This window comes from Taeniopygia guttata, chromosome 8 (genome assembly GCF_048771995.1).
Source record: "Taeniopygia guttata chromosome 8, bTaeGut7.mat, whole genome shotgun sequence".
Lineage (NCBI taxonomy): Eukaryota > Metazoa > Chordata > Aves > Passeriformes > Estrildidae > Taeniopygia > Taeniopygia guttata.
The window spans coordinates 21131012-21155504 of NC_133033.1; the positions used below are offsets into that span (position 1 = coordinate 21131012).

General features: G+C 39.8%; 1 protein-coding gene across 5 annotated transcripts; it reads left to right on the plus strand.

Annotated features, from left to right (window-relative positions):
* The first annotated feature begins 304 nt into the window (after window positions 1–304).
* On the plus strand, window positions 305–24378 carry DDX59 (DEAD-box helicase 59). Of its 5 annotated transcripts, XM_030279355.4 has the most exons (9): window positions 326–443; window positions 7278–7373; window positions 18048–18871; window positions 20035–20202; window positions 20762–20851; window positions 21235–21486; window positions 21651–21803; window positions 22286–22414; window positions 24055–24378. In XM_030279355.4, the coding sequence occupies exons 3-9, from the start codon at window positions 18059–18061 to the stop codon at window positions 24316–24318; spliced, it is 1869 nt and encodes a 622-aa protein (XP_030135215.4). In that variant the 5' UTR covers window positions 326–443; window positions 7278–7373; window positions 18048–18058; the 3' UTR covers window positions 24319–24378. The 5 variants fall into 5 exon arrangements, with proteins under 5 accessions (XP_030135216.4, XP_030135215.4, XP_030135218.4 ...); XM_030279356.4 differs by lacking the exon at window positions 7278–7373 and having other exon boundaries at window positions 305–443; XM_030279358.4 differs by lacking the exons at window positions 326–443; window positions 7278–7373 and adding an exon at window positions 16541–16647.
* Window positions 24379–24493: the final 115 nt, after the last annotated feature.

A 24493-nucleotide genomic window follows, 5' to 3' on the forward strand; every position in this document is an offset into this window, starting at 1 on the left:
AGGGCTGGGCGCCCCGGGCGGCCGCCAGTCCCCCGGCCCGGGCCGGGAGCCGCCGGCAGGGCCCCCGCAGCCGCCGCAGGCCGGGACGCGGCCCTTCCCACCGCCGGGATGTCAAAACGCCGGGGTCCGGCCGCGAAACGCCGCACGGCCCCGCACCGCCCCAGCGGCGGCCTCTGCGGGCCGGGAGCAGAGCCGGCTCCCCAACGCTGCCCGGCGGTCCCGGCACCCCCCGGCCGGCGCCCCGCTGGCCGCGCCGCTCGGCGATGCCGCTGCGGCTCTCCACCCGCGGCTGCCGCACTGGATGGGCGAGGGCGGCTGCGCATGTGCCGCCAGCGCCTCCCCGCCCGGGCGGGGCGGGAGCCCGAGGGGCAGCGCCGGGGCGGGCCCGGGCCGCCCCCTCCTCACGGGGACTGCGGGCGCCGCGTCAGGCGGGGTCGCTCGAGGTGGGTCTGGCCTCGGGTGGGGCGGCCTCGGGAGCGCGGACAGGCCCGGCGCAGCCCAGCCTTACCCCGGCGGCAGCGGGAGGAGGGGAGGGCCTGTTTCCCGCGGTCTGGGGGCGCCGGCGGTGCTGGGAAAGGCTGGGAAAGGGCGGTGTCCCTCGGCCTCGGGTCCGCCCGCCCCGGCGTCGCTGCTCTCCACAGTGCGGCCGGACGGGCCCGCTCGGTGCCGTCGGGGAAGGTCGGGATCAGCCCCGCGTGTCTCCTCTGTCAGGGGGGCTGAGCAGCCGCCTGCATGCAGGGAAGCCCGGCGGGCCGGGATCGCGGTGGCTGGAGCACGGAGCGCTGCCGAGGAGGCGGGCTGAGCATCCCCCCCCATCTCCAGTGTATTTGTCCCTGTTATTTTAAATCGGGTCTATATATACCTTTGAGAATACTCGAGTAAAAAAAATTACAAAGCCGTAAAATTGTTCGGGGCCTTGTCACGTAATCACTGTAATAGCAGCAAGAGTAGCGATTTTGCCTAGAGACCATCTCCTGTCTTGCCCACAAGTACCTGGGCTGATTTGGGGAGCTTGCAGAAGCACTGTGACAGTGGGCTGCGTGGAGGGAAGCATTAATCACGGTAGGAAGCAGTAAGTGCGTGATTAGTGACTCAAACAGAACTGGATGGGTTGGCTTCCAAGTGCGGGTCTGAGGGCGCGGCCGTGCTGCTGAGGGGCGGCTGGCGGGCGGCTCTGCCTCCCTCGGCACGGGCACTGTGTCACGGCTGACCCGCCGCGCCAGGGTGGGAATCACCACGTCTTGCAGCAAATAGGCTATTTGTTTACATTGTTATTGTATATATGTATATATATGTGTATCTACATCTATATATATATGTATATAAAAATATATGTATGGTTTGGATTAACGTCTAAGTCTGCCGTTCTTCCCTAAAGAATAATTAGACAAAGTCTAAGCATGGCATTGTAAGATTTCATATAATGTTCCGGCTGGACTGTTATTTCTTTGTGTTTCAATGGACTGTGAATTGATCTGCACGGTGGTTTTTCCATTGCTGTGTGTCTGTGTGTGCTTCTAGCACTTCAGCTGCACAGGGAGACAAACATCATTGTTATGAGGCTAGAGTACTTTACAGTTTTACTGACATGTAGCTATATTAATTAGTAATGAGTAAATGAAGGGGTTGTGGATGTCAGCATTTGAAGAAATTGTTGCTGAGTATTCCCCATACACTCTCTGGGATGGGATTCCCAAATTGTCATGCATACCACTCTAAGTGGTGCTTGCCTAGCTACAAAACTAGGAGCTGCTGTGGGCAGTACTCAGCAGAACGGAGGAGAGAAGGAAAATTGAGAAACCCTTGCTTTAGCAGTCTAAGGACTGAAATTTCCAGATCCTCTGCAGCAGAAATAGTAATAATAATACCAAATTAATATACAGGTGCACTTGGAAAATGTTCTCTATTAAGAAAGACTATATGCTTAATTTTCAACAATTAATATTTCCACATTTTCCTGAATTATTTTTTATGTGTACTTTGGAAATAAGTCACATTAGACACTTCACATTATTTTAACTTTTTTTTACACTGCCAATAGAATTTTTTTAAATTCTTCCTGCATATTTAATAACAAACATCTGAAATTCATAAGCTTTAAAACCTCAAATGATTAGAGCGAAGAAAAAAAAAAAAAACAACCAAAAAACCCCAAAACTATGTTCCAGATCCCAATTCATTTGTTTCTTGTATAACTGAGAAAATACCTCAAAATTAGTTCAGCCTATAGGAAAACATGTTTAGGGAAACTGTAGGGCCATTATTTAGCTATAATGGAGTTTTTTGTGGGTGCAGCACTTGTGTTGATGAAACCTGTTCAGAGTCACCAAACCAAATCTAAAAAAGCTGTCTTATGCTAATTGCAATTAGAGGGGTTTCACTTGCTTAGTGCTCTTAAAAGAGAATGCATAAATATAAAATCTAATATAAGTAAGTGCAAAATAAGACATTCTCACTGTTTGCTGGAGTGCTCGTGCCAGTTCTTCTACTTTTGCAAGCATGCCAAAATGTCATCTTGCTTATTGCATTGCCAAAGATATCAACAGCCAATATGGAAAATGATTAAAATCTGCTCTAATTGCTCAGAGTAAATAAACAGGAAAACTGAATGAGGAGCCATCCCTCTCTGCTGTGATCCCGTTTATACATCTTGAAATATTTCAAATAGTGATAATTTTTTCTGTATGCAATCTTTCTGCTGCACAGTGTTCTATACTTTAGTGTTAATTCCAAGCACAAAGGCAAAGTATTAAAACAACCATCTCACAAATTTTTATTTTGTTACCTACTTTTTCCCTTCCTTTTGCCTCCCTCTACCCCAAATTAGAATCCCATTTGGCTCGTTTTCTTCTGTGATTACATCGTAAGCCTGATTGTTCACTGTCATGTGTCTGACCAATTTCACAGTGGGTGTACCAAGCCTGTAGTGAACATCAGGCAACAGGAACCAATATGACCATGAAGCTGTGAATAATGGTGTGGATGGCAGTTGTTCTAACCTTGGGAGATAGTGGAACGAGTCCTGACTAACAATTTCATACATTTTTTCCACTTGTTTTAAGATTCACTTAGCTTCTGAAGAGGCTATGTGTAGAGTAGGAGCCTGTAGAATTATTTCAGTCTAGCACTAGATTACAGTGTTCAATCTGGAATAACATTTCATGCATAGTTTCTTCCTTCAGAACACTTGATGATAAAGGCAAAGTAAAATGCTTTTTGTTAGAAATACCATGACTGTTTTTGCAGTGGCACTGTCTGTAGCCAGGCTGGGTGTTAGTGAACAGCCAGCTTATCAGGCTACCTATGGAGGACAGTAAAAACATTCCCACTTCAGTTTAGCTGGTTGTATTAGGGCAAATCTACAAACACAGCAGTTCACAGTAACTATTCTGCTGAGTAATGCTTCACTTTTGAGGTTGGAAACAGACTTGGAATAACACTGTGGGCATATTAATTGCTGTTATCAAATTTGCCTAATTAAGGTGATCCCATCTGTTTTCCTGAGCTGAAAGGATATCAGTCATGATAAAGTGGTTTGGCTGAGGGGAGGGGTGCACCCTGTGGCCTGTAACCTCTGGTGAGGCTGCATCATGACTTGATGTGCTGCTGTCAGACTGTCAGTGTACAAACCAAGGACCAGTCATGTCCCAGTGGGATCCCTGAGGAATCTGCTTGTTGACTGCAGCAGGTTTTGTGTTACATACCTGAGGTTAAACAGGTGTAAATCATTGTGTGAGGTTTTTACAGCCTAAGGATGACTTATGAAATGGCATTATTGATATTCCAGCCTCTTAAACCATGATATTTTATTAAATATATTCCTTTATAGGTAGTGGTAAAACTGTAAGAGTTAAGAAATTATATTTTTAAATTGCAATCCAGTGGCTATAAGCAATCTAGGAGACTCCTGGAGTGTGTAGAGACATTTTCCTGGTCCAGGCATTACATGAACCAACCGGAAGAGAAGGATTTTGGGAGCTGGTGCATGCCAATGCAGATGAGCTCATTAGAGCGGCTAAGATTGGTGGCAGCTTGGACTGCAGTGACCACTCCCTGGTGGAGTTTGTGAGGATTGTCAGCCTGGCAAGGAGCTAAGTCAGGACCCTGAACTTTGAAAGAACATACTTCCAGTTGTTTAGGACTTGGTGAATGAGATTCCCTGGAAAACTGACCTTAGGGACAAAGAAGCTGACCAGAGCTGGCAGCTCTTAAAAATACTTTTCTTAAAACTAGGTGATCTTTAAGGTCCCATCCAACCCAGGCTATTCTATGATAATTAAGTGAATGATTGTGTGAATCATTAAAGTGCTTTGCCATTATTGCTAACATGCATATATGTAGCTTCTGCAAGATAGGAGTTTTCTCAGAGCATGATTTTGGAAGGGAACATATTCTTCCTGTTTCAGGATGATACAAAAGTACAAGAACAGTTACATAATTAGTGTCTTTCAAATTCTTCTATTAATTTGTAATCAGAAAGTGCTGAGGGAAGAAACTAGTTTACCAACTTTATACATTCTAGTAGTCATGAGCCAAAGGGAAAATAAAGGTTTGTATGACATTTTACTTGAATCATCTGTGATTTTTGATACAATTAAAACTAAAAGAAGAAAAATTGGAGTAATAGCTACTTTAGCTCATTACTGCTACTGAAATCTGTGTAACCAAAAAGCTGCTCAATGAAAATCGAGTGTGGTACCTAACAGTCACTTTTCTTAATACTTGGACACTACTGGTTTCATTTCCTCAACCTGACTTTAACCTAATGTAGCTCTGCAAAGGGAAAAAAAAATCTGCACCTTCCCCCTACCAGTTCCACTGTGTCACCAACCAGACAACAGATCTGTGGCAAAACCTTTAATCTCTCTCAACACTCAGGACTGGTTGGTTTATTTTGTCTTTTTCTCTGGTTGCTTTGGTGTCTTCTTTTCTGAGATTTTAAAATTTGCTTCTGATTTTTAAAATCTGATTTCCAGATTTCCACTGGCTTCTTTTGTGTTCTTCCCATCTGGTGGAATTGCTCTTGTTCTAGGGGGTTTTAGATGAGCTGTCTTCCTACATATGCTGTGCAATACTCCCTAATTCCAGGGCTTTCTTTTTCTTGACATTCCACCGTTGCCACGTTGTCTTGAAGAAAAAAATACCCTGCTAGAACTTGTATTTTTTACTATAAACTTTAAAACATATGGAACAGATCCTACCCTCTTCCCTTAAGTGAAAGATCTGCACTATATCTTTATGACCACCTAGTACCTGATGTGTTTTCTACAGAAAATTCTGAGGGTGATTTTTAATTAATATAGCCTTTAAAGGGCTTGGCTGCACTGTAAAATAGACCTATGGCGGGAAACTTGCACTCAGAAAAATACTTTGTACAAAAATAAAGCACTATGTTATTATTGTTCTTAGGTAATGCTTTATTTGCATCCCAGTTTAGAGGAAAATGGACATGACTCTAGTTTTCAAACTGTACATTCAGGTAAAAGAAGTTTAAATCAGTTAGTAAGACTATTTCTCTAAGTCTGAATGAGAGTGGATATAAAATTGTGCACTTCTTTGTGCTGTGACTGGCTTTTTTTTTTGTGCTGCTTCTACATGTGAAGAAAGATCTGAACATTCATAAAAACTCATTTGTTTTGAGCATATACATCATTTATTAGAAGAGCATGAATAAACTTCAGTTTCCCATGTTTTGGCCCTGCTTCCAGTTTTCACTGAAGCTCATGTGTGTCTGAATGAGAGCAGCAGTAAAGAGAATGCTGTGTTTGAACAGTAAATTTCTGGTATCATTCCATTGCAGTGAAATTCTTTTTTTTTTTTTTCTGAAGAGGTGGTAAAGAAGATGAAAGGAAGGGAAGGGAAAGCAAGGGAATAGCATGGAAGACTATCCAATGAAGTTGGTTTGGGTTTTTTTATGTATTTGAAACATCATAATCCAAATTTTCTCTGATACTTTTAGGGAGTTTCCATTTCTCTTAAATTACTGAGAAATTGCATGTTATTGAGGATTTTTTTTTGTTACTTGAGGGAGCGGGTGTACATAGCTGGTAACTGTTTAAAAATCAGCTGTGGAAAGTGTTTATCAACAATTTTTATTGTAACCATTTTGCATAAGTAAGTCATCACAACCTGAGTGTATAGAACTCTGTTTTGTCATAATTTAATATTTTTTAATACTTTCTGAGTAGCTTTACAGGGTGTTTGCTTTATGATTCATTTGAAAACATGTTCAAGATAGAAAAATGTATAGAATATTTAAGCCATATACAGAACAATTTGATTTAAATACTCCCCAATTTTAATATATATTAGAAACATGGAAATAACAACAATTATTTTAATACTAGCCTTATACCAAATGTTTGTCTGTACACACACACACACACACACATATATATATGTATAATATACATATATATATATGTATATTTAGCAATAAAATCTTGGCTCCAACAAGGAATTTTTTAAAGTTTAGGTTAATCCTATGTGTTGCTCCCATTTGAAAGCTCTGGTGCTACAGACATAATTAAAGATAAGTATATATATAATTGGTTTTCTGGATTAAAGGTGTCATGCAGTTTATTTGTAATTGAAGAAAAAAACCTGTGTGGTCTCTTTCTTGTAGAAAGTTTCAAAAGAGAAATTCAAAAGAGAAATTAAGTACAAAAGTTTGCACATCTCTGTGGTTATTCTGTCCTCCTGTGGTATTCTTTCTCTGCAATATACATGGCTCTGCTAAAGCCTGGAGAGTTATCTCTGCTATCTCACCTGGGCAGGGGACAGTCTCTGTTCCACTTGTTGGCATAAAGAAGAGAAATGTCCATCATCTTCATGGGTGTTGGGAACAGAGCTCTGTCTGATCACCAGTCCAGTTGAATGTGAGTGAAGGAAGGAGGCCCTGACCTTGCTCTTCAGGGTGTGTGTGAGTCCCAGTTGTGATGGCCACTGCTCTGGAAGCAGCCTGAGACAGATAAAGTTCCCCTGGGACTCCCACTTCAGCACAGTCAGAAAGTCCTCCATAGTACAGGGTTTGTTTTGACAGCCACAGTTCTGTTCTTCTGGATCATAATTTACTAAAGGAGTAGAGAATCACCCTGGGGGAGAGGATGCTAGCAGGCACTGTTGTTGAATTAAGGGGATCATTCCATGAAACAACAAAAGTAACACCTGGAGATTTTATACAAGGAGGGAAACTTGTTGGGGTTTATACCTATTACCTTTGATCTGGCAAGTCTCTGTGTCAAACTCTTTTCTCCTTTTTCATTTGTTCCTAATAGAAATGAAGCAATTGTCAGACTGGAGAAAGTAGGGCAACAGAACAGATTTCACTGCAATGTGCCAATGTGTGATACAGATCCAGCTTGTTCAGATGAGTGAGTATGTTGCTATGCATTGGGTAGCTGTTGAAATGGGGTGCTTGAAAGTCTCTGTTGCAGTTGGTAGTCTGCACTTTCAGAAGTGGGAAAAGCAGTAAGTCATGTATTGGGGAAGCCAAAACAGACTCAGTAAGAAAGCGCGTTCAAGGTAAAGGGCATGTAGCCATGTTTTATTCTCTGTTACCATCAAGGTCTTAAATTGTATTGTACTGGTATAATTAGGAATAAAACTTGACTTTTTTTGGGTAAAGAGATGAACTGGAGATGGAATAGTTCAGTAGAAACAGAAAAACAGCCCAAACCACATGCTACTGATGTTGTAGCACGTCATAGGAGTTCTAGTCAAAGACAAATGGTGCAAATGCTGAACAAACTGATGAACCATTTTAGTTCGAGGTGAGAATAATACAGGATTTAGATATTCTAAGACTGGGCAAATGGTAACAAAAAAAGGCTTTGATTACTACATTGCTCTGATTTTGTCATCTAAGAGAGCCCAGTCCCACAGAAATATCCTTACTGCTGCTACAGAACAGGTTCCTTGTGTATCAGCAGAAGGTTAGGAGCCATCTGAATGGAGATGGTGTGTCTGTGCTTCTGCTGGCTCTTTAATCATTAAAGAATGACATGTCATGCTTCCCAGGGCCAACACCCTCTTGTAACCACTGACTCCCTTTGTGGCTGCTTGCAGAGCAGACAGTGTCAGTAAGACAGGAGCCTTTTGGCAACCTTGCCCTTTTGCTTCAAGTTCCAGTTCATGCAAACTCTCCAAGAATGGTAATGTCTTTATACACCCAGCATGTTAGCTGAATTGCAAATAATCTCAAAGGAACTGTGGTTTCATAGATTTCCTTAGTTTTGATTTGTCTGGAACTGTAAGGTAGGTAGAGATATTTTGGGAGATAATGTGACCTAGGGGAGAAAAATCAAGTTAGGAAAATCAGCAGAAACTTTTTTAAGATACTGTGTTTCTATTTTTTTTTTCTGGCCCTGTTCTTCCTAGTGTTTCGTTTGAAATGACCCCACCATATATATTAAGAAAAGTTTATAATATATTGATATTGATCACATTTATATGTTTTGATTATCTCCTTCTAGTTTTGAATTGCTGGGAGGTTTATTCCTCATAGGTGTAAGCCTAAGCCACCAATTCCTTTCCAGTACTCAGGCAACTATTGTAGCCTTTTTGTTTCTTGACACCCAGCTATTACCTGATAGAAAGCTTCCTTAGCTTGGGCTGAAATCTGTTTTGTGCCTGAAATCTAAATTCTGTATATTGTGCTAGTTGCCACAGGAAAGAATGTTGTATTGGCCAGGAACTCTACAAAATGACCTGGTTGTAATGGGTCAAGAGGCAAAAATTAAATGTGTACAGTGAAATTGGACTTTTGTGTGGCTCAAAGCTTTGAATCATTTGTTCAAAAACAAAACAAAAAGAACCTGACATAACTTCACATTGAAATTCTGGGCTAAAAGGTAAATAGCCAGTTTTTTTCACAACCTGGCATTATATCCAGGTCAGCTGAGTTTTATTAAGAATTAGCACAGATTTATTCCACTGAGTTGTTTGACAGATAAAATAAGGAGTGTTTCATATGTATTTCATACAGTCTTCCTTAAAAAGAAAATACACTTCAGTGAAATCTTGACCATACAGCACAAAGTCTCCTTTCACAGTGCAGTACTTGAGACTTATTTAATACCCAAGAGTTAGAAAACATAAAGTTATCTGGAGTGCAAACTTGATAACTACAAATTTTCTTTCAATAAAGCAACAAAAATAAAGTGCTAAAGTGTTTACCTTGTTAAGTGTAAATTTAATTTGTTCCAAAACTCAAAAATGTATTTTAAAGCTTATAGTCTGAATTCTTTTGAACTGGGTATCATGCTGGAATTTTTTGCCGCCAAGTTACAGATCCCAGAAAAATAAGGTTTGCATGAAACGTTCTTGGCAGATCTCTCTTGGAACAGCACAAACAACACTGCTTAACAAGGAGGCATTCATTATTTCTGTCTTGTTACCCTCTGCTATTACAGTCTCCAGCTGTAAGGTTACTGGCATCTTTGAATCTTCCTAATAAAAAGCATGGGGAGCAGTCATTCAAGGATGATAGTGAGAAATATGTTGCATTTTTCAGGTTTGCTTTTGTTTTTTAATACGCATTGTGCTTTATCAAGCTGAGCTAATGCATTATCTGCATGTTCTCACAACAAACAAAGTTTAGGAAAGCAACAGTTTCAGAAGGACAAACCTGTTAGTCTTGCTTTCACAGTCTGAGATCCTTGAGTGTGCAATTAAAAAAAGTGTTTTGCCTTTCAAAACTAAAGCCATCTGGTATTTAACTGTTTTGTTAAAAAATGTCATGGATAAATGGCCTTCTTGATGACCATACATTTCTAATGCATTACAATCCTTTTGGAAAAATTTTTAACCACAGTTGTAACTTTTTTTGGTAAACTAAGCCACAGGTCCTGTATCCTCTGTTTTACTTCGTAGTTATGTACAATACCTTTTTTAGCACCTGACAAAGTCCTGTGCTAGTGAAATTAGTGCCAGGTATGCCACAGTCACAATGTCTGAGCCCTGTAGTATGACTTGTTAGAAAACAAAAATATCCACAAGGTGAATTGTTAAATCACACTATTAAAACTGTAATTAATACTCTTTACACAAAAAGTGATGTTTGAGAACTTCAAAAATCTGTCAGCTAGAGCTCAACAGAAGCAGTCACTTAGAGCAGAGGTAAAGGCTGACATCAAGGAAACTTTGAGACCTGGATCCTGGAGCTGTGCAGCCACCAAGGCCAGTGCTGATAGAAATTCCAGGAGCTGGAGGGATCCTGCACTGGAGAGAGGCTGCCCCTGCTTCCACAGGCCATGCTCACAGCTGGCAGTCACTGTGTAGCAGGGACACCCTGAGTTTGGCTTCTACTCTTGCTGCAGCACTTTCTGTGCCCTTTAGTGATTTTTTTGGTGAGGGATTCAACAAGGGCAATTTAGTCCTTCATGAAGTGAGAGAAGGAGCACCAAATGTAATGTAGGGAAGCATGAAGGCTAAACTCTATGGTTAATACTGGCATCTATTTTAACAAGAGAACTGATAAAAAGTCTGGTTTGTAGCAGCTCTCTTGCACGTATTCCAGGCCTTTTCTGCAGTGGTTTCTGCTGCCAAAATTAGCAGTGCTGGTAGAAGCTTTAGTGGTAGAAAGAACAATTTATTAGCCATTTACTCAAAAAGTTTATGCCATAAATATTTTCTTCAGTTTGTTACAGTAATGGATTTTAACTCTATGTTTCCTTCACTCCCTACAAATGCAATGATTACCAATCATATTTGTCATACTTGCTGATTAATTAGAAAGGTCTTCATCTCAAGTTACATGATTGAAAAGAGAGTTTATCGATGGACAGGTGGCAATACACATTGGACACAGGTCATCTGACAACCTGGAACTTGATGATTCCTGTTGTCTCTTGTGGAATTTCTTTTCTTCTCTCCCATTCTTTTGTGTGAGACCCCAAAGGAGGAGGAAAAAAGAGTTTACTTTCATTAACTGCATGTTGTGTGAATATTATCTTACTGTTAGAAGAGATGCCAATCTCTTTTGCCTCCAGACTTATTAATTGGAACACAAATACTTCCTCTCAGAAAGAGATGAACTCAAAAGGGGAGAATTTTTAATTTTTAATTCTAATTACATTATATTTCAACATTTCTTTAATGCCGTTATTTTCCACCTGAATTCTCTAACAATCTGGGTTATAGTTTGCTGCCTACTGAAGTCCCTGGACTCTGGCAATTGTGTTTGCAACCTTTTGATCAAATCCTTGTTCTCTAAGTCTCAGAGAGCTAACAGAGGTTTGTAAGTTTTAATTATTTTAAATTATTGTCATACCCTAAAATCATTCCTTTTCATTGCAAGAAGTTAGACTATCTTGTACACAAAGGTTGGGAATTGTAGTCACTGTAGTTTTTATAGCTGCAGTTTTTATATTTCACAGTATGGTGATACTGAATTAGGGAATCCATCAGTTTTCAAAGTAAATATTATGTGCAGTATTTGAGCATATAATCACATACATGAATTCATTAATTATGTTCATAATTTTTTCATGAATTACCCTATAGAGTTATTTCCCTATGGATTAGTGGCATTTAATGCTAAAGCTTCAGGGCAGGATTGCTGTTGTGGTTTTTTTCTTTCTTTTTTTTTTTTTTTTACCTTCTCTGTAATATGCTTTAAGAATTCAGATTTAATTAGATTATTTTTAAAGTTCAACTTTTACCATGGATTTCGGCAGAGACTTAATATTGGCCAATGTTTCCTTAGAATGTGGCTCTTCAAACAAAGAGACTGCTCAGGAAGCCTGAAAATATTAGTTCAAGTCTTTTTTAACTGATTATTTACTTTCAAAAAATGTAGGATTTCCCTGTTTAGATTAAACAAAATTAGAAAAACTAAGCCTCAGAATAATTATACTGCATGCAATATTGTATAAAATCGGGACATTTTGTATGAATATGAATTGTCTAGTTAATGGTTAGCCACTATTATTTGTTTTTAGATTTTCTGGATTTTTCCTGTATGGTTCCTCTAAAGCTGCAATTCAGGAACCAGTGGAGTAATTGACTCAATGGTTCCTTCAATCAAAGAACTATTCATTAAATACACCTTGGCTTAGAGCCGCAGTTGATTACCTACCTAAAAAAATCTGCTGAGCAGGCAGCTTCAAAATCCCCAAGCATTAAAGAAACAGAGCAATATTTCGTTTTATGGCATCAGGTGGAACAGTCATAGGCACCATTCCCCCAGTAAATATACTGTGGCTTTCATACCTCCTGAATGGAAAGACATTCTCCCTCCCTTCCACCCAAGCAGTGGATATTTTGTTAACTCTGATTAGATGTATTCTAGTGTGGCGCACTTGAAAAAACAAACACAGAGAGCAATATTTTATTCTTTAATAGACATCTTCATAAACTTAATGTTCTTCATTAATTATAATGTTATTGAACAACAACAGCAAGACTCTTGAATTCCCTAGTTTAGAATAATGTAACACGGGATACATATAGAGATATTTAAGAGAATTAATAGCGTAAAGAAACCCACATCAAATTCCTCTTGATGTGATTTTAGACACATTTTAATTTTAAGATCTGTCAGTCCTGGCACTTGCCACTTGAGGGAGTGATGCACGAGGTGCTGGTTGGACTCCAGTCTGAGTCCATTCTCAGCAGATTTGCATATGCTGGGAGCTCACTCAAGGTGGAAAACTCACACATTGTGCGAAGATATTTTGGCTACAAAGGAAACTTGAAATGCTCTGTATTAAAATGTTTTGGACAGTTACCCTTTGGGATGGTTTTATCTGTTCCTCAAACCCCCATGTGGAACTTGAGAAGACCTTGCTTGCCAGAGGTTTGGTTCAGGTCAGAAAGAATGGGGTCATTCTGGGTGGTATCACCGTGGGGAGCTGAGGTGGATGGTACAGTCAGGCAGCTCTTTGCAATGCTTGTTATGCTGTCTCTGAATTAGTACACGGAATGCCTGTTGCTTATGGATTTACTTGCCTGGGAGTAGAGAGATTTCAGTCTCCTGCTTTAATCCAGTCTTGTTTTACTGAATTATTTATTATTTGCAAGAGCTGGGAAAGGTTGATTCATGCTTCAAAAGAAAGGCTGTGAGACATTATAGGGCAAATACCTGCTTTTAACTGAGGGCAGAAATCCTCTCTGTATATTTGATATATAAACCTTGAGTGAACATGAAAAAATCTTGATATAATTTAAAATAGATGAAAAAGTGGGATATTTACTATTAATAATCTGTTTGTTATGGTTTTCATTATTTTTTTTGACTTTTAATCAATAGTTACTATCTTTGTTATTCTAACAGAAATTTGCATAAAGTTGAAATTATCTGTTGCTGTATATTTATGTAGTAAATCTGTCAGTATGTATTGGTCCTTTTGTACCCGTGGGGTTGAGTGTGCATCATAACATTTCTGTAGCTCCTAATATTTACTTTACTTTATTCTGAAGAGACACTTTAATTATACAAGGACTATATTTGTGCAGGGGTTTCTAATAACAGTATGTGATACTTTCTGAGCAGCTATTGTATACGAGTGCAGGCAAGATAGGAATATTGTAAAGTCTTGATGTTTTGCTAACTCAGTTAAATAGCAATATAATCACACAAAATGCAAATGCTACCCTACTGCCCTGGAAACCTTAACACTTTTCTTTATAACACCCTCTGATAAATTGTTCAGAATGAGAAAAAATTAATGTCCATAATTGGTCATGGTTTTCTAGCAGGACTTAAATCCACCTTTATTCAGCCAGTGCTTGAACTAACTAGTTTTTAGGAGGAAAAATATGAAGACAAAACCCCTTATAGCATATCTGAGAGCATTTTGTCTGGGACATTTCATGTACTCTAAAGGTACAAAGTTCGGAATTCAAAAATCTTATTAAAATTCCATTCACCTCAGATCTGATTAGCAGCATCAAGAGCTGAGAGGATGGGAATTAAATTCACCAAGGCACCTCTTACTCTTATACCATCATTCTGAAAGAAAACATAGGCAAGTGACTGAACTAGAATGTTTATGCTTTATTCCAGGGAAAAAATAATTCAGTGAGCTCACAAAGTACAATATCTGTTTCAAAAGAGGTTTTGTTACATCTATACTGATTAACTTCTCCATGTAAATAAAGAATAACCTACTGCATTCTGTGAGAGCTTGCACTTCAGCAGTGAGCACGTTTGATAAAGCATGTTAGGATATTTGTTGGAAGAAATAATGAACTACCAATAGCTGTCCAGCCTTTATGAGCCACTCAAGGTACAGTAGCTCTATTGTTACCTGTTATTAGTCATCTCTTTTCCAGACTGTTGAGTCTACACAGTTCTTTCTTGCATGGAAGCCTTTTCATGCCTCTGAATATCCATAGAGTCTTTTTCTAATTTTTTTTTTTAATCTACTGTAGTCTTTCTCACTCAAGAGGACAATTTCCTGCCAAGTACTTTGTTTTTTCTTACTGCTGTTGCACACTAAAAAAATTAGAAAAAGCTGATATATATTGGATGTTTGCATTTTAGTGCATGGAATGTATAGGGTATGAAACATCTCATATGCTATTAAATATTGTTGAAATACTGGTCTTTGTTTAGCAAATGATGTTTTGAATTCCAGGAAATGACCTTGTAAAAATGGAAGTAAGAAAAGGAAATTTGCTTCTGTTAGGGAGGGAAAATGAAGGAAAGAAAGTTAGTGCAAACAAAGGGAATGACAGAGGCTGAATCAGAGAAAGGTGGGGATTCTCACAGGAATGTATGGAGTGTGGGTGAAAGGTGCCTGTGAATTTTTAAGTCTAGTGATGCCCACTTTCCAAATGTTCAATCATCTTCTCAATTCTACCAGTTAATTAAAAATCCCAGAGAGACCAAACTCCCCTATTTGCACTTTGTATTGCTACTGTTGTAGCAAACTACTACAGAGGAATCCAAGGTACTTTAAGATAGGCCATGTTTCACGTGTGACTGCATTTGAATGTTATAGAATTCTGTAGGCAGCTGCTTGAAAGCTCCAAGCTTTGTGTCTGTGTTTTGACCCTCATCTCACTGTCTCCTCTGACTGGTCCTCTGGAGTGCCATTAAATTGTGCTTCCAAAGGGGCTGTTAGGATCTATGATTTTCTCTTCAGCAATAAATGGTGATGGTGGTAGTCACCAACAAAAGGGGCGAGGCAGAAATGGAATTCCCCATCATTGTACATGCTTTCAGGTTAATGAGATTAATGTTGGAGTAGAGGGAGGAGGTAAGGCTTAGGGCATGTGGAGTGCCTGGGAGTACATCAACCCAGAGAGCTCCCTGCAGGATATCTTTGCCATGCATCGAATCATTTATGGTCATAGGGTATACTTTTACTTTGCTCTGGTCCTCCTGCATGATCCAGCCCAGGATCTGTACAGACACAGTGACACCATGTATGACAGGGCTTGAATTTGTAAGGGAGTACCTGGGACAGGTTGACTGACCTCCTGTTGACAGGTGTCCTTGGAAAGCGAGTTGGTGGCAGTGACCTCCCTATTCACAACAGCCAAGCAGCTGAAACCATCGGCCTTCTCAGCGGACACACATCCAAAGCCAGTATTCTTCCATGAACTTGGGTCTGCCTGGGGCAGCAGTCACATCTGGGCTGCCTTGCAAAGCACAGCTTCTGCATACGTCTGAAAGTGTTTTCTGCCCTGTAGTGAAATGTGATAAATTCTAGGTTCTCATGCCTTGTAATGTGTAAATATGTTTATTTATTGTTGAAAGTAATAACTTACTCAGTTTGAAGTACATGAAGTGTCACTATGTCCATCATAGCAGGTTGGGGCACGTACTGGACTTTTATCTTGTGTACCTTGTGGCCCTGTTGTGTGCAGCTGGAGCATTTTCCTCATGTCCAAATGTATGTGTCTGCAGCATCTGTGTCTGTAGGATCAATCTGGGCTGTAACTGCAGGAGTGCTGGACATACCCCTCTGCAGAGCCAGTGCTGCAAAATGTGGAATATGTACAATTTTCACAAGAAAGGTTGTTCTTTGTTTGATCTTTGTATACTTTCAAACCTAATCAACAAGAAGGGAAATTTAACCCATGAAAAAAAGTTTTAAGTGATGTCCAGGTGTTAGAAAAACAAATTACTTGTTGGTGGAATTACCTTGTCATGGGTTAGGGCTTGACATGTTCCACTGACCTCAGACCTATGGGAATGTTGCCAAAGCCTGGGAAGAAGGATGTCCACTGATACTGGACACAAAGAATACAGGATTTACAGGAATTCAGGATTCACCAGAATTCCCAAGATAACGAAGAAACTAATAAAGACAACTCGGCAACTGTGCCGAGTCAGCTCCGACTGGGTGAAAGGTAATTGTGGCAGGGGGAGATCACAAACACCGACTCATGGCCCACCAATCCGAAAAAGACTGAGCATGCAGACTAATTAGCACGAGAAATGAGGGAATCATTAACAAAGAAGATAGAATTCTGATAAATCAGAGAACCATGTAACTTGTAGCTAATGAACACTGATTTCTTTGTCGGCTAGAATGTATACATAGTACAAAGTTTTGATAATTGGCGTGCTTGATTTGTAGAATAACACCGCGCACCCAGACTCGCGCAACTCTGAGAGAAACAATCAACGTCTCTCTCGAGTGTGTAATTATTGCCCTGTTGCATACTGAACAACGGATGCGATTCTGGCGGGTAAGAACCGCACCCGCGGGCCCCGAGCGCAGGCCGGGCCCGGCGGAGCGCGCAGGCCCCGCCGCGGGCCCGCCCGCGCTGCCCGCCGGGGGCTGTGGGCGGGAGCTGTGGGCGGGAGCGGCCGCCGCCATTTTGTGCGGGAGGCGGCGCGGGCCGGCGGCAGCGGTTCGTGAGGCGGGGCGGGGGGGCCGGGGCCGCCCTCCGCAGGAGCGGGCGCGGCTGTTGGGCAGAAGAGGCCCCGCGCCCCCTTGTTCTCCTGCGGGGTGGGTGACTCTGGACGGAGAGCAGGGCTGGGAGAGACTGTCGTGCTGCCCGGGGTCCCCACGGGCCTGTCCCGAGCAGCGTCCGGCAGCCCTGCGCTCTGCGTGAGCGCTCCCCTCGCCTGAGAGAGTAGAGAGGTTCGCTGTGGGAGGTTCTCTTTAGGCGCGAAAAGTGAAATGGTGATATTTGGCTTCTGGTCCGGGAGGGCGGCAGAGCAGCGGCCTCCGGCACCCGCGGAACTCCTCGGGACTGCTCCCGGTGACACAAACACAGCTGTCTGTGCACACAGACACAGCTTGGTGTATTTTTAAAAAACTCGTGTGAGAAATTCGTAGAGACTGGTAGGTACAGTACAATTTACTCAGAATAAAATTGCCGTGTTTTGTGTACTTTTTAACTCGTTGTATAGTAGCAAACGATTGGTGAGCATATCTTACGCTTTTGGAGACAAGTACTGAAGGTTTCAGAATATAAAAGGTGGTTACTTTTGAACACTTAATATGGCTTGTGTTACAGTGTATATTCGGCAAATTGACGGTGTGAGTCTTTGCTTGTTTCTGGACACTGTGAACAAGCAGAGCTGAACTGTAAACGAATCTCAAAAGTCTGCAGCCTTATAATTTTACGTGGACGTTAAAAAGAACAACAAAAGGGGTGATCTTGGATGAATCCTGTTTTGAATTTGACATCCTTTCCAAAACTGATAGTTTTATTTGGTTTAGGTTGGTTGGGCTTTTTCCATAGCTTAGAAGAATGTTTGCATCTGTGGTTTCATCTCAGAAACAGGTGAACTCTCCGAGGATTTACATATGACTGACTTGTGAAATGGATAAATTTCCACACAGTGAAAAGCAAAGTTTTTACTCAGCTGTATGCAAAGGCCTAACACTGACAATTAACTGTATTCTCTATATTGTTCCATGCTTCCACTGTTATTTTTAAATTCTTCACTGTTGCATCAGCAGTGTTAAGATCAAGATAATTTTTAAATAAGGCATATTCTAGATATTTTCAGGGATTGAGAGTTGTTTGTTCTGTGTTTGCCAATATTTGCTAGATTTTTTTTTTTTTGGTGGTACCAGTAAAATGTACGAGAAACTAGTAGTAGTTTCTAACAACTGTAACCATTTTCTTTCTAGTGTACTGAAGCATGTTTTTACCACGATCTGTTAAAGTCAAGAGGACTGCTGATGAGGACAAAAATTGTACAGCTAAGAAAAGTAAACTGTCTCCTGGAGGATCTTTGCTAGAGCAGACCACAGAGTTCCAGGACTGTAAGCCATCTGGAGCAGAAACTTCTGCTTCAACAGCCAATTCATGTGAAATTGTACAAGAGCACACAGAGCCTGCAGCTGCAGACCTTGGTGTTGCTGATGCACCATTGGCAAAGGACAGCCAAAATACTGAGGATGATGGCTCTTTGGAAGAACCCATAAAATCCTTCAGCAAGTCCCAGCGCTGGGCAGAGCCTGGAGAACCTGTGTGTGTTGTGTGTGGCCGCTACGGGGAGTACATCTGCGATAAAACAGATGAAGATGTTTGTAGTTTGGAATGTAAAGCCAAGCACCTTCTACAAATTCAAGCAAATGAAAAGCAGCTAACATCTGATCAACCCACAGATTCTCAAGCAGAAGCTCACCTGCTTAGTGCACCTTATTTCTACAAAGATCATTCCTTTATTTTAGGTTTGCAAGATGAGCAGGTTGAGAACCTTAAACTTCAGCTGGGTATTGCTGTCCAGGGCCGGCAAGTTCCAAGACCTATTGTAGAGTTTGAACACTGTGGTTTTCCTGAAACTTTAAACAATAATTTAAAGAATTCTGGCTATGAAGTCCCAACTCCCATCCAAATGCAAATGATCCCTGTTGGACTATTAGGGAGGGATATTCTGGCTAGTGCTGACACAGGCTCTGGAAAAACAGCAGCTTTCCTGCTTCCTGTTATTATGAAGGTTTTGAAAGAGGTAATGAAACTTAAGATAGTTAGAGAAAGCAGTTTGCAGCTTTGTCTGTTGGATTCCCAATATAATGGAGAATGTGATTGCAGTGTTTTTCATTAACATTCAGTGATTTATTTGACTTTTGGTTGATCAAGCATTTGGTTCTTGGAGGGGGAGCTGATAATTATTTTTAATTAAATTGAATGATTTTTCATTTTGGTCAGGAGATGAAGCAACTGTATCAATATTACCTCTTACACAATTCCTGCTTGTTGAGAAAGTTAATTATATTCTGTGGTAGGCTTCCTAAATGACTTAAAATAGAAAGTGAAAATAATTCCCAGCCCTCTGTAAGTTCTTCCTGTATCTTCATATATCAAATGGCTGAAAGAGATTTGTTGGAATTTGTATAACTTCACAGAGTAATTTCTCTTGGAATATATTTGGTCAACTGTCAAATAATTACAGAAATTAGGGGTTAAAAAAATCTGAAATCCTGTGGTTACACAGTCTCCAATTTTAGAATATGGGAAAAAGAATTAAGTAAACTGCTTTGTAAGAACACGAACGTATGATTAGAAGCAATGGCAAATAGTATTCTGTAGTTTGTGTGTAGTTCAGAATTGGTTTTTGCTTTGTGCTTTAATGCTGTTTTTGTTATTCAAAAAGAGATGCATAAAAACATATTACAGAATTCTGGACATGATTCTACTGATGCTTAACTGTTTAGATACCTTTACAGAATGTATATGCACACAAATGTGTATAAATTTTTTTCAAATGAAAAATTGAAAGATTATTTAAGTAACTCTTATATTCTTTAAAGTACTCTAGCAACTCCTAAACTCTAGTTTAAGAACTAAAGCATTACATAGAAGTAGGTAAGAAAGGTGTATACACTCCAGCAGTTCCTCTGTCTGATTATCATTGAGGTCTGCAAGACAGATACATGCTTATAGTAATACGTGCAAAATTGGAGTCTTGATGAAAAACGCATCTGTACGCAATCTTTCTCCTTCTTCATCTTCAGGGCACTGTACAAGTTAATATGTATATTGAGAAGTAATTTTATTTTACTTAAAATAATCCTCATTTTAATGTAAAAGATTACTTTGGGACACGTGAAAGCTTTTTATCTAAATAATAAAGCAATTCCACATTAATCAGATTTTTCCTCTCTTTTCTAGACAGAAACTCCATCTGCCCTTATTTTGGCCCCAACGAGGGAGTTGGCAATTCAGATCGAGAGCCAGGCGAAGGAGCTGATGGCCGGGTTACCCAATATGAGGACAGTTCTGCTGGTGGGAGGTTTGCCCCTGCCCCCGCAGCTGCACCGCCTCAGGCAGAGTGTGAAGGTGAGCTCTGACTGAGAGTGGAGAGCCACGTTGTCATCACATTCACAGAAAACAAAAACGTTACTGGTGACACCTATGAACACACAAAGATGGCTTTCTCCTAAGTCTAAACTACTGAATCATTTGTTACTTCTTGAAACTTTCACAGTTACAATTTTTAAAAAGCTTTTTCACTTCTGATTAAACATCTGATAGGTTTTTTGTTTGTATTTAAAAAGTTTAATGTGTGATATTGCTGCTTTCAAAGACTGAAATATGCCAATATTTTACACAAGGAGTTGTAATTGAGAGGAAAAAGTAGTTTGTTTCTCATGCAGATTTTGTTGCTTGTAACTTAGACACCTCCATTAAAGTTTTAAAAGGTCCATTTCCTCTTAGGGCTTCATCATTTGTAAGTTTTCTAGAAGTTTATTACTTGAATGCAAGTAATGTCATTCATTACTGCTGTTGTTATGTATGTGTTGGAATTTTATGGCTTTTCTAGGATGGTCCTCTGACCTTTCATGGAATTTCTTACTCTTGTGAGGTTTTTTCCTCTCCTCCTTTTTTTTTTTTTCAGGTGATAATAGCAACACCTGGAAGACTTCTTGAGATTTTAAAGCAAAGTTCTGTCCAACTGCATGGCATAAAAATCATAGTGGTGGATGAAGTAAGTATTTATCAGAGCTCTATTATCTCTACAGAGGTCCTGGCAGAGTAATGTGAGTGGCTAATCTCACTTGATAAAACATACAGAATGTTTGTTATAAAAATAGAATAAATTTCTTAGGAGGCAGTTTTATTTTTTGTCACAATTTGAAATGTGTTCAAATAATAACTGTTCTATTGCTGTAAGGATTTAGGTACCTGACAGGATAATACTGTTAGACCAGTATGAGCCATTTGGTTTTAATTTTCTCACTTAGCTTTTCTTTGGACTGTAAATGCTCTTGCATTTGGATTATTACATTATGGTTCTTCTGTCAGTTTAAGTTCATGGATCCTGCTGTTCATGGGAAAAAATATGGTACAAATGTAGTATTTTTCATTTAGGTGGATACCATGCTAAAAATGGGTTTCCAGCAGCAAGTGTTGGATATTTTGGAAGATATCTCTCATGATCATCAAACCATACTGGTGTCAGCCACGATTCCAGTGGGCATTGAGCACTTAGCAAATCAGCTTCTGCACAATTTTGTCAGAATAACAATTGGAGAGAAGAATCTGCCGTGTTCCAATGTTCGGCAAATTATCTTGTGGGTAGAAGAACCATCTAAAAAGAAAAAACTGTTTGAAATACTAAATGTAAGTTTAATATTTTTTCTCATAAGCGCAATTTATAAAATGATTCATGTGTTTCCTTATCTCTGTCAGGTTCTCATCTCATGATCAGGACAAATTGAATCCATGCTGATGATAAACACCTAATGGTTGTAATCCCTTTTTAAATAAACTGTTTAATTTTACAGGATAACAAGCTCTTCAAGCCTCCAGTCTTGGTGTTTGTGGACTGTAAACTAGGAGCAGATCTGTTGAGTGATGCTGTTCATAAGATTACAGGATTGCAGTGCACAGCTATGCATTCTGAAAAGTCTCAGGTGGAAAGAACAGACATATTACAGGTTTGTACCTGCTCAGGTTCAGTGTGTTTGGTGGATTTCAAATGGCCTTTTTTTAAAATGCGGCTTCATTTGAATGACTGAAGTCATAATTGACTGCTTTTCTGCAGTAATACCTGAGGTATTGCTGGGGGACATGAGAGACAGACAAGACTAAGCAAAACTGTAGATAATAAACCTATTTTAAATGTAGATAAATACAGAGGCTGTTTCTCAGATTATTTGAAATAGGAATTTAAATAAGCATTTAACTGTAACTGATAATCTTTGCAATTAAAGTTGTGGGTTTGATCTCTCTTTGGTTATCTCTCTGCATTATATTCCTGTTTAAATCAAGAATACAGGGAGCCATTCTCTTCTACAATAGAATAGTCCCACTGGGTGTGTTCTTAAAACAAATAACTAGGTGTTAACCCATGCTTGGAGAGGTTCAAAATACAAATAGGGAAAGAAGAATTAATTTTGGGTTCTTCCTTCCTTGCCAGGGATTACTTCAAGAGAAGTATGAAGTTATAGTAAGTACTGGAGTCCTTGGACGAGGGCTTGACCTTGTCAATGTCAAACTGGTGGTGAATTTTGATATGCCTTCAAGTATGGATGAATATGTACACCAGGTAAATAAATAAATTGCTAATGCTTTATTGAAAAGTATATTGAAATATGACATCCACTGTGGAAATTTAAATGTAAACAGAAATACAATTTTCCTCCTCGGAATTTTTTTTATAGGAAAGGAAAAAAAACGGTGCTGGATATCTCTTCTCTAAGTCTCTTATGTAAATTACTCAAATCTAGAATAGTGTTCCTATTATCTCCTATATACATTACTAAAACCTAGAAGAGTGTCTTTAAATCACTTACTTTTGCAGTGTACTTCCTGTTTCGTAGTTTCGTACTCTCTTGTATAATTTTGTGTCTATAGAAAACAAAGTTTGCCTTTTTTTATTGTGTGTAGAAAGGCCAAATGCCCCTTTTTCAGGTGCAGCTCATCTGCAGTGTGGGATATGCATTAATAGTCAGGAAAGCAGTCATGAACTTGATTTCTTCCCCTCTTTCTAGTCAAACATCTCCTCTGATATTTTTTTTTCCTGTGGATTTGCTGCTTTAGAAAAGATGATCTGTGAGTTTCACGTGTGTGTGCGTTTGTGTGCGCAGTCCCCAGCCCTAGTTTAGCTGGCACAACAAGAGAACTCATTCTTGCCTTCTTTGTGGCATGAGGAAGACAAATTGTTACTGTGTGCAGTTCTGAGAACATCAGCGATGGGAAAAGAAAGCAAACTGGAGGGAGTCCAGGTGAAGTCAGGGGGCTGGCACATGTGACACTGCAGGACAGGCTGAGGCAACTGGGCATGTTTGGGCTGCACTAGAGACTTAATTGCTGTCTTCCATTTGGGTGATTACAGAGGAGACAGAGCCAGACTCTCCTTGCAGATGCCCGGGGAAAGGCCAAGAGCCAGCAGTTGTAACTTTCTGCAAGGGAAATTGTGGCCTCATAGCAGGGAGAAAGGCAGTGATGGGACCTTTGTGCTTCAGACACTTGAAACAAGGCCTTGAGGGAACTGGTCTGACTTTGAAGTAAACCTGGTTCCGAACAGAGGAGGACCTCTGAAAGTTATCCACTGTCATGAACTCCTCAAGTAGCCTGTGCTATTAACTGCAGAATTCCCCGCTTGGTTTTAATTATCTTTCTCCTTAAGTTTCAAGCATGTATTAAGTAAATAGAAATGGTCTTTCCTAGCATCAAAACAACACCAATATTAACAGTTTAGCTCTTCCTAAATAGGGAGTCTTTGTAGATTGTTTTCTAATTTGTTCAAACATTTTGATAATATTGGTAAATAATTTAAAGTTACTACGACATTGAAAGTAAAGGGTATTTTTATGGCCATGCTGGCACATACTGGACTTGCTAGGAAGTATAAGTATTTGGCATCTCGATGGTATTTTTAAAAACCTTTTCTTTGGATCAGATTTACTGTAAACCTTTGCCTTATATCTCAGTATCAATATCCGACCTCTAGTCTGTCCCATAAACAAATAGTAATTTTAAATACATTTCACCTACAGCTTCAGAGCTACATATCCTGAACTCAGGAAGTTTATTGTAAATACATTTGTGCTAAAAGGTTGAGAGAGATTTGGTCCTGTCACATAGATTTATTTGCTGTTTTGTAATAAAAAAATAAACTTCTGAGACTATTTGAAGGACTTCCATTTATTATTGCTAACTTAAAATGAATTTATGCTTTTTCAGGTTGGAAGAGCAGGGAGATTGGGTCACAGTGGAACTGCAATTACTTTTATCAATAACAACAGCAAGAAACTCTTTTGGGATGTTGTGAAGAGAGTGAAACCCACAGGCACCATTCTGCCCCCACAGCTGCTTAATTCGCCATATCTGCATGACCAGAAGAGAAGGGAACAGCAGAGACTTAAACAGCTACATAATACCCTTGTAACAGGAGATAATATTATGGACATTATTAAAAAACACAACAAAAATAGTTCTCAGAGGTAATAAAGGTATATTTATAGTTATGTAAGTACAATAAAATTATGATTAAAAATAAATATTAAATGCTGCCTTGTGTATTGCACTTTTAAAAGAAATTTGTACTGTTTTTTAAGAAGTCTCCTTTTTACCTCATCTTTATTTTGAAATACAGGCTCTTGTGTGCTTGAATTACTGTAGT